Genomic DNA, 10549 nt, shown 5'->3' with positions numbered 1-10549 from the left:
AAAGGCAATGAATTTTTTTGTCATTGACTCTAGCAGGAGTAGGTTTGAGCTCTTTAAGAAGTGAGTACTCTTTTTAAGGCCGTCTTGGAAGTGGTGGTTTTGAAAACAAGAAACAAACAGTGATCCCTGAAACACACAGCTCTTTGTCAAATATATGTTTATTATTTTCAGATGTACATTTAATATAAATATCAGTGCATTCATTTCATAGTTTGTAAGCACATGTACAAAGCTGAATTTGAAAGCATTGCCCTCCTTCCTCTCCAAGTTCCTTCTGCTTTGTCTCTCCCCTGTCTGTTAATAGCTGCAGGAGTGGGCACCCAAGAGAAGACCACTGTATGATTGTTGAAAATCAGTAGCTAATAGTGCTGCTTTCAGACCGCTTGGCAGTCAGTACTTTTTGGCTTGTTATAAGTAAGTAACCCATCACATGCATGACATCGCACACAATGTCATGGACGTGATGGTTTAGTCACTAATAGCAATGTCAGATCTTGAATACTTGTCTGAACATACCAGCCACAGACAGTCCTTCTGTCCGGTAACTGCCAGAGAACTGCACATTTTTAGAAGCTCATTTTGGTCCTTATGCTTGTAGTATTCACCATTAAGGAAGCAACTGGACAATAACAAAGAATACTTTTGCACAGCATCCTTCCACCACGTACCCTAATATCCAAATAGTGGGCCTGATTCTTCTCTCCCCCTAGCTTTACACCGATGTAAGTCCATTGACTATGATGAAGTCACTCCTGAGTTACAGTACTATAAGCGAGAAGGGAATGAGGCCTAGTCAGTTTAACCATAAAAATACTCACATATGTAATACATCTCTCTCACTGAATAGACTCTCCTTTTAAAAGCTTGACCCCAGTGTGTTTTCAATGTTGTTAACTTCACGTTCTGTCATCTTGAGCTTGACATTTGTGCACCGAGTCAGACGCTTCCGAAAGTTCCCGCTAAGTAGTATGTAAAGGAAAGGGTTAATGCCGCTGCTAGCATAGCTGAGGCAGATGGAGAAGTAATAGCTCACATAGAATGTCAGTGATGGCTGAGAAATCTGAAGATTCACTAGCTGTATCACGTGGTATGGAGCAGCACTTACAACAAATACACCGACCAGCACCAGCACCATCTTGGTCAATCTCATGACCCTTCGTCTTGGGATACTGGTATTGTAACTGCAACATAAATGTGAAGATTGGTAACTGTTAAATGAAGATAATATAAAGGAAAGCACAGATCAGTGAAGACAGTGTATTTTGGGCAAAATTTAGTTCGGACAGAAGCAGACACAACTCCCAAGGACTTCATTTTTATTTGTTGTGTTGTGTTTGCTTCTGTCAGGGCTCAATATGGTCTTATGGGTTCATTAGTATAGGTGGCACTGAGAAGTTTTTTTTTTTTTTTTAATAGGTCTGGTTGATGACAATTTGCTATCATTCAGAATATTGTGAACAAATATCTGTCCCTTCCAGCGTTGGAACTGTGCAGATTGGGGCCCACGCTTCTGACTGCATTGTTTTAACTGGGGAAAAATACAGGGCAGAAGATCATGGCTGGCCATTATGTGGTCCTAAAGGGTTGATAGGAATGATGCAAGGAAACTTCCCTCTACTACGCAGATGTTGGCTATTTTGGAAAAACTTACGCACACTGTTCCCTCTCTGCAGCCACTGGAGTGCAAGACACGACAAATGGAGTGGAGAGGGATAGGGAAGAAGAATCCTCTGCAATAGATGGTGGTGCCCACCATGTACACAAGGGATCTTGAGGAGAGATATGACTAGGGCTGGTTGAAGATTTTCTGTTGAAATTGCTTCTTTTTAATGTACAATTGTGTTTTTGACTAAACACATTTTTCATTAAAAGCATCTGCTTTCTACGGAAAATTTGAAAAACAGAATGCCCCAAAATTGTAATATTTTGTCCAAAAAACAAAATATATTGATTTGGCAATGCTGCTGCAAAGCCTCATGGGTATTGTAGTTTGGTTGTCTCCTATCCCCCTTCTCTTCCAGGGGCTGGCTCCTTGGCCAGACTACATCTTCCATCCTGCATCATGACTAAGGATTCTCACGATACACCACCTCTTCTCTCTAAGAAAGAAGATCATGGTGCATTTTGGGAGATGTAGTTTGACCAGGTTGCCTGGCCCATAAAGGAGAATGGGAACTTGAGAAACCTGAGCTACTACTCCCGTAAGGCATCCACAGCATTTCCAAATGGAAATGTCTTGGTCAAAATATTTCAGTTTTTGACCAACTTTTTTTTTTAATATTTGAATTTCTGCCAAAAATTTAATTTTTCCATGGAAAATTTTAGATTTTTTTTTATTTTCATTTAAATTTTCTGAACTTCCTATTTCCCTCCGCCCCCAAATTTTCAGCTATCTCTAATCAAGAATTTGGTCTTCTCTATCAAGAGTTCTAACTCAGTCAGCACTTGAAATCATTACATTTAAAAAAAAAAAAAACCTGCTTCAACCAAAAGACAAAACCACACCAATTTCCCATCAAAGTTTGGAGAAACAATTCCTTTTTGAGATAAAAACCTGTATGCACAATTGCAGCCAGGAACCTATTTCTTTTAGGTTATGTTATAAGCCCCTGAAATAGGGGTTTGCAATGGAAATACTGACACAGCTCAGTACGGGAGTAGCAGGGTGACAATTCCAGAGGTAATTGGGTGAAATATAATGGCGTGTGTTAGAAAGGAAGTATATAATAGATAAATACAAAATGATCTAAGGCCTTTAGGGGTTTAAACTCTATGTATGTATGAGCCTTAATTCATTATGTTTTGAAAGAGTTTCTATTAATAATTCTGTCACATAGCTTCATGAGACAGCATTCGTATCTGAGAAAGTGTTTGTCCACCAAACCAAACCTAATTATGGGCCTGAGACTACAAGGCGCTGTGTATCTGGTTTGAGGTGCTGAGTACCCTCAACTCCCACTGACATCATGGGAGTGAAAGGTATACAGCGCCTTTCAGGACCTGGCCCACTGCAAACAAGTTCTTCCCACCCCTAGTAGCATATCTGGAATATAACATACGTTACCATCCTGCTTTCTTGTTTTGCTGATACATCTCCCATGTGTAACATAAAATCAATATATAGCAAATGAATATCAGTGGTAATGGAAAAAAGAAAGTTGTGATAGTCAGATAAAGTGTGTACCTGGAAAACAAAATACAGAGAGAACAGACAGCATGGTTACATAATGCATATAAATAACCTCAGAAATGGAAAAAAAATATAGACAACATTTTTCAGAAAGTGGCCTCTGATTTTGGGTGTCCTGGGACCTCACTTTTGGAACCACAATTGAAGTCAAGGGAGTTGAGAGTGTTGAGCACTTCTGAGAATAAACTCCCAAAACACTCAAGCTAGGCCCTCAAAACCAGAGGCACACAAAACCAGAGGCCTCTTTTGAACATTTTGGCTGTGATTTAATTATAGGACAAGATATGCAGTGTACAGTTAGAGGGTCATGTACTTTGGGCATCATTCTGAAAGAACATGAAACATACAAATATGAACTCAGTAGAGCATCATCATTTTCAAAAGTGCTCAGGGTTGACCTAACTCGGCTGTCATTGAAGTCAATGGTAAAATTTCCATTGATTTCTAGTATCATTAGTTCCTAGCACTATTATTAATGCCAAGCACATCTGAAAATCCAAACCACCTTCTTTTATTCCCCCTACCCCCTCAAAATGACAATTCTATACAGGAATCTGGGCACAGCCAGACACTGGAGGGCCATGTGTGTGTTTTGGAGAATGTAGGTTAATTTTTTCATGGGCCATAGCCTCAAATGAGCATAGCCTGTCTGGACAGACAGTGCACTGAGGGATCTCTATGTGGAAAAGAAGGTACCTAATTCCAGCCAGAGACTAAGCACTCCAGGCCATATCCTCAGCTGCTGCACATCAGTGGAGCTCCATTGCATTCAGTTGTGCTGAGGCCATCAATATTAATAATAATATCTAGGACTACTTTAGTGGAGATAGCACTCTGAACTGCCAAGCAGGAGACCAAAGTTCAGCTCATTCTTCTGTTCCCTCATATCAGGGACAGGAATGCTGCAGACAAAATGGGCCTGGACCTCAGCCGGTGTGAATCAGAACTGAAGTAAGGGGAGCTACTCTTTCACCAACTGAGGGCCTGGCACGTGTAGTTTTAGAACCTTACCAAAGTACATCATCAGGTGATGTTAGATCGAAAGCACAACTCTCCAAGCCATCTTTAAATTTGATTACTTTTGAGTAGACCCAGACAGGAAACACCAGGATCAGTGAAGCTGCCCACAGGCATAAATTAACGCGAATAGTCTTTGATCTTGTTCTCAGGCTAGTGAGGCGAAATGGTTGGACAAGAGCCAAGTACCTGCAAAAACAGGTAACAGAACAATATTATGGAAAAATAAAATGAATTAGGAAGTTTATATAGTTGTCCTTAAAGTAATAAATAAAATATCAATTGCCAAAAGTGAAAGCTGCTTTTTAAAAGTCATATAATGCTACAAACAGGAGGAAAAAGCATTTTGAATCTGCAGTTTATTCAAGCAGTGCTCTGTACAGTCCACAACTGCAGTTATGAGTCATTAAACTTTGGTTACCACTATGTCATTATCTGATTAAAATATGACCATGTAGATCATTGTTGCTACCACTGTTATAATTTGCAACAAATCTTACACAAAGTATGTCAAGTAAGGTATCAATAGAAAAGTTATGATTTGCTGAATATGATTATGCTATCTCTATGCATGTATCATTTTTGTATTTGAAGTTCTGAGTATTGACTCTATACCTGGATTTCAAATGTTTGCTCCTGTGGTTAACATCCACAAGGTATTTAGGCTGCACATCTTGAAGGGACTATTCAAGTTAAATGGCCCATCAAAGAACACAATGGAAGACGCCTATCTACACTTAATGGACTTTCCTGTGAACTTTCTAGCTGGAGTATGGGTAATGGCTTCTGCGATGACTAAGCCATATCTTGCATGGACATATGACTTGCCCATATGACTCCAAACACCATCTTGTTACCTATAATTTTCAACAGTGAGAACAATGGGATTCCCTCCATATGGCGGAAGCTAGAAAAAGCCCTGGGAATGGCTCCATTTTGCCTCTTTCCTGCTCAAACCTCTGGACTATATGGATTTATACTAATGGGAGCATTCTAACCAAGGGGCTGAGGACCTTCCAAGTATTTGGAAACAATCAGAAACTTAACAAGCCAGCAGTTTATTTCATCACTGCTACAAACCTGATCTGAGAACTTCACATGTATTTGATTCCTTTAACCAATTTTAACTCTCACCTTTCTTTCTTTTTATAAATAAACCTTTAGATTTTAGATACTAAAGGATTGGCAACAGTATGACTAACTTTGAGCTGTGGTCCAAGTGTAGTATCTGTTCTTATCAGTTTAATATCTGATATGTCCTTTAATTGCCCTGGGTATGTGGCTGGTCCTTTGGGATCAGAAGAACCATTTTGTTTGATTACATTGTTTTTAAATAACCACTCATCAGTAAGTCTAGTGTTTTTTGTGGCGATATAAGGACTGGAATGCCTAAAGGAGACAGCTTTTCTGACTTCTTGTTAGCCAGTATGGTGAAACAAGTTTACTTTTGTTGCTGGTTTGGTATATCTTATGGGAGAATAACCACCAGTTTTGGGGTGTGTCTGCCCTATTTCTCAGGAGTTTGTCCTAAACTTGGTATTCTCGGTTGTGACCCACAAAGGCACAGTTACAACCACATCCTTTAACTGCTCTGATGGGGGATTTTAATAAATGATGGTACTGGAAGAAGTCAATTTCAGGACTCATCCTTAAAAGGAGTACACAAAAAGAACACTTTAGACTGAATTATTTCCTGGAAGGGGATGAGGATATAACAGTGTACCTAAGACTTTCATTTTTTAACATAATTAAAGGCCAATCTGACATATTTAAGTAATAGGATCCCTCAAATCTGCTGTAGTTGTGTCTGTAGAATTTAAAAGATTTACTATCACTACTGCCAAAGAAATAGATTCTGAACTGTTCAGCGAGTTCACTAACTCACAAGTAAACCTCCAGCTGTCCACAGTTTACAAATGCTACAATATAAATTCAGTTGAAATGTCATGACCTACATATTTTGTAAAGGGAACTTTCATCTGTCAGCTCAAAGTGGATTAAAGTTGTCTCTCCTTGAGCTAAAAACCAGAAGATTAAATGAAACAATTTATATGGCAGAGATGTAACACTTAAATGTTTACTCAGGAATGTATAAGATAGACATTTAAGTACATTGCATTTGACATCCTTTTTCATTCCAGTTAAGGTCAGATCTTGAGGGTGATAACATTATTACTAACATCGCAGCTAGGTTAACCTGTAAATAGTTTCTCTGGGGAGAATGGTCCCAGGTATTTTGGAATCTATGCAAGGAAATTCCATTTCATTGGTGAAAACAATTAAGGTTAAGTTCTACTTTTCTGTCTGCATCTTTCCACACTGCAGTGGCAGAGTCCAAGAACTGTGGGGCAGACCATAACTAGGGTCAAAATGCAGAGAATACAAATCAGAGTATGGTCTCCAAAGATGGTGTAAAGCTTCCACATGCACTGCCCTGGAATCTGGTGCTGCTTTTTGCATGACTTCCTCATTGTGCTTCATTAGAGAAGCCTGAGAGGTACTGTAATATATACTGGCTTGTCACAGTCACAAGGGGATGTAAACATAGCTAAGAGTCAGTGTGGCACAATTACATCCCAGCCAATCTACCCTCCTTTCCCTGTTGTGCATGTTGCAGGGAGGGTGTATGGTGTACAATCCTCTATGATGGTCTGTCATTAGAATCATCCAACAGAATCACCTTTGCACTGACATGATTCTCACTGTGCTGGTCAGAAAGCTTTTGCAGACACAAAATGCAGTGCAGTGCAAAGCAGCCACACTGCACCTGAGGATACAGCCCATTGTGTTGTCAATTAAAAGAGCTGGATTTGGTATAATTCCTTAGAGTTCCCATTTCTAGTTGAGATCAGCTGCGTTACAGAGGTGATATCTTTGCTCTAAGTCAGGAAAAGGGAACCTCTGTTTTCCTTACCCTTTACCAACTTACTTGTCAAGGAGAACTAATGATGGCATCGAAAGAGGCTGTATTTGTCACTAATGGGTGTAGAGTAGTGCTTTAGGGCAACTGGCTTAGAGGGAAGATGATGAAGGCAATGGGGCAGTCTCAAAGCTCCCAGCATGCTTTGCAAAAACAGCAAGTAATTAAAATATTTGATTTCAAACCTAGGAAATGTGGAAATGTGCTGGACAGTGCTCCCAAACAGTACTAGAGCTCTGCATTTAACATGCAAGGGTAGATTCTTGCCTGCACCAGAGCACTCCTCTGAGGGAGGAGGAGGGCATCAGGGAGCTCCCTGATCCTGAGCCCAATCCCAGCCCTGATGAGATTTAGAGCAGCAGCCAGCCTCCTCTAAGATCCATCAGTAGTTTAAGGTCCTTTAATGAAACTTCTGGCAGTGGAGAATGGTTGTGGCAGAGCTCCACCGCTCCCTCCCCCGCAACACATCCTCTATGCCAGGAAGAGGCGAGGCAGTGCAGATGTACCAGCAGAGTTCTCTTTACCAGGGGAATGCTCTATTGGGCATTATGGCAGTTTTGCCACTGAAGTGGTGCACAGGGAGTATAATCCAGAAAGAAAATCTGGTCCAATCTGCAGGCAGAAGCAATGCGTGGAGATCCCCCTGGTCTCCCCACATGCAGGAATATGCCACCTGCTTTCAGGAGTGGCACGGGGCCAGGGCAGGCAGGAGCCTGCCTTAGCCTTACTACACTGCCAGAGTTTTAGCGGCTGGAGATTGCAATCGACTGGCAGAGACTCCGCGATTGATCTGTTGATCTTGATGTACCGGTCGGTGACTACTGCTTACAACTACTGTTGCAATTTTAAACTGGGAAACTACAGAGGAAACTTTATGCAATAAACATTCTTTATCATAAAACTAGTTTCTCTGACATGCCGTTTCACAAGGAAAATGTCATGTAGATACTACAATTATTACAAATAAAGGACCAGATTATCCTCTCAGTGGAGTTATTCCTGATTTACATGAATACATATAACAGCAGAATTTTGCCAGTAAACAAATATATCAAGCCACATATATGTATGATTTTAACAGCAGTCTCTGCAAACTGAGCACAAAATTCTGCTTTCAGTTGCACTGGGGCAAATCTAAAGTAATTCTACTAAAGTCAAGTGAGTTACTGTGGATCTTCACCAATATAACTGAGAGCACAGGCTGAGTTAAACAACTACCAGATGAAGTATCGGTCATATTGAAACCTTGAGGTTAAGTAGACAATGGAATAACCTGATATGTGAGTTCATGGAATCTAATAGTGTAGATGCTATAAAAACCTAAGATTACTAGCATTGCCTCCCACTATCACTCAATAATACAGGTGGATGGATTAAATGAGCTGAAATGCTCCTGTTCAAATTTAAGTATAAATGATTTGAAACTGTGGTTAATCACGTAGTAATAGCTTTCCTATACTAGACACTCATACACTACAGTGATAGGTCCAGGAAAGTACACAGAGAGGTAACTCATCTTTACATTTTATGTGAACTAGATATAAAAGTATCTTAAGCCTTCATAGAGTCATAGTTTCATAGAGTTTAAGACCACAAGGTACCATGAGATCATGTAGCTTAATCACCTGCACACCACATACCATTACATTTCATCCAGATACCCTTATATTGAGCCCAGTGACTTCAGCATTTCAAATCCTCAGGAATTTAATCTGTTGTGTGCCACTGGGAGAGAACAGAAGAGACTGAGGTGCCACCAATGTTAGAGGCCCCTGCAATGGCAAGGAATTGGTTGGTTAGATGATCCTAGCAGGCAAACCACGTCCCATGCTGCAGAGGAAGGAGAAAATATCTCAAGATCCATCCCACTCGGATGTTGGGGAAAAATTGGCAATCACTTTGACCCTGAGCATTTGAGCTGAACACCCCAGCCAGCCATCTAGAAAGTGGCTTCCCTGTACCACCTCAGAACACTGATCCATCCCATAAACAGTACATTGTTTACTTTACTTCAGAGCAATGAAGATTCATGTTTCAGCTGACTGATTTCCTTTTCAGTTATGCCTATGGCTATAAAACCCATTCTTTCATTTTTCAAGTTGTGTAACAAACCAAGCTCTTTTTCACCGGAATCTGACAGAATATGACATATAACAAAAAATTATGGCGGTTGTTTTCCCCATGATTACTATTAATCATAGTCTCACAATCACAATGCTGGAGACAGAAATAACAGGCTGTTTGAGTGATCTGGATATGAGAGGAGATGGGTTATCCACCAAGGATTGTTTGACATGTTCCACATTTATAATGCAGCTGGCACTGACTTGCCCTAATTTGGGTAGATCTATCTGTACTAATCTAATCTATTGGCTCACAGAATCAGATCCTGATATCACTGATATCAGTTACATTAGTGCAAATTGGGACTAACTCTATTTTACCTATTGATACAATGCTTATAACCTTGGAATTACTCTGGATTTATACCACTATTGAGATTGGAATTTGGCTCATTCTCTGTGCACAAATACAGCGTCCTATTTATGCATTTTTATTTGCTTTCATTATTCCAAGTATTTTTGTGTGAAAGCAACTAAGCTGCAAAGGCATTTCTAGAATCTGACATAAAAAAGGGATGATTGACAGTATGAAAAATCTTGGAATGGTTGCAAATCAGAGCAAGTCAATGTAGAATTTAAATATATTCAGGAGTTTAAAGTATGGGGGAGCAGAGCAAACTGCTGCTTTCCCTCTTCTGCTGACTTGCATAATAACAGTACTAATAACACTAATACTTATATAGTAGATCTCAGTGCTCCCCCTTAGCTCCTCTTTGGCTGCAGTGGAAAGAACTCCCCCTCACTGTTTCAATCTACTTCAAGCGCTGAATATACGACAACAAAAAGACCAGTAATATTCTCTTCTCTTCACAGTATTTCACATAGAACTGTATAGCATAATATACCATAGTTGCCATCAGTCATAGGATCACAGTGTTGTCTAGATCAAAGCAGTGCTATCAAGTAGTCAGTATTTGCATTTATTTGAATTTGTGATCATATATTTCTTAAGTTTGTTAAGTGCCTGAGAGTCATTAACAGGGCTGAAACAAGGCGAGACCTGTCATATAATAGAGCGGTGCTACTACTTCATAGCTAAGGTTGGAAATAACTTTCTATGTCATGTCTGGTTTTCTGACTTCTGCATTGCTCAAATTTTCCCCAAAGAAGCTAGACCCCCCTGATATTTTACGTGCTGCCTCTAAACCCTGGGTAGAACTTTTCTGGGAAGTTTGTAAAAAATCAGATAAGGAGTTGTAAAGATATGGGAATTTCAAAAAGTGCTCATTTCCTTTTTGGAAAAGGTTTCTGTACTTTAATTACAGTATATTCAAAATGCATCTATCGTGAAATGTATCT

General features: G+C 39.8%; 1 protein-coding gene and 1 pseudogene across 1 annotated transcript in view; one reads left to right on the top strand and one right to left on the bottom strand.

Moving 5' to 3' along the window:
• Positions 1-201: 201 nt before the first annotated feature.
• Positions 202-10549, bottom strand: part of MCHR2 (melanin concentrating hormone receptor 2) — a 52639-nt gene continuing 42291 nt past the window's right edge. Inside the window, exons 4-6 of the mRNA XM_034767007.1 lie at positions 4202-4396; positions 3065-3184; positions 202-1181 (exon numbers count right to left, since the gene is read on the bottom strand). Coding sequence (XP_034622898.1) covers positions 857-1181; positions 3065-3184; positions 4202-4396 — 640 coding nt within the window. The 3' untranslated portion in view covers positions 202-856. The remainder of the gene's footprint in view (positions 1182-3064; positions 3185-4201; positions 4397-10549) is intronic.
• On the top strand, positions 5401-5549 carry LOC117875666 (annotated as a pseudogene).

The sequence above is a fragment of the Trachemys scripta genome, chromosome 3, assembly GCF_013100865.1.
Source record: "Trachemys scripta elegans isolate TJP31775 chromosome 3, CAS_Tse_1.0, whole genome shotgun sequence".
Classification (NCBI taxonomy): Eukaryota; Metazoa; Chordata; order Testudines; family Emydidae; genus Trachemys; species Trachemys scripta.
This window is presented reverse-complemented; position numbering and strand designations above follow the sequence as displayed.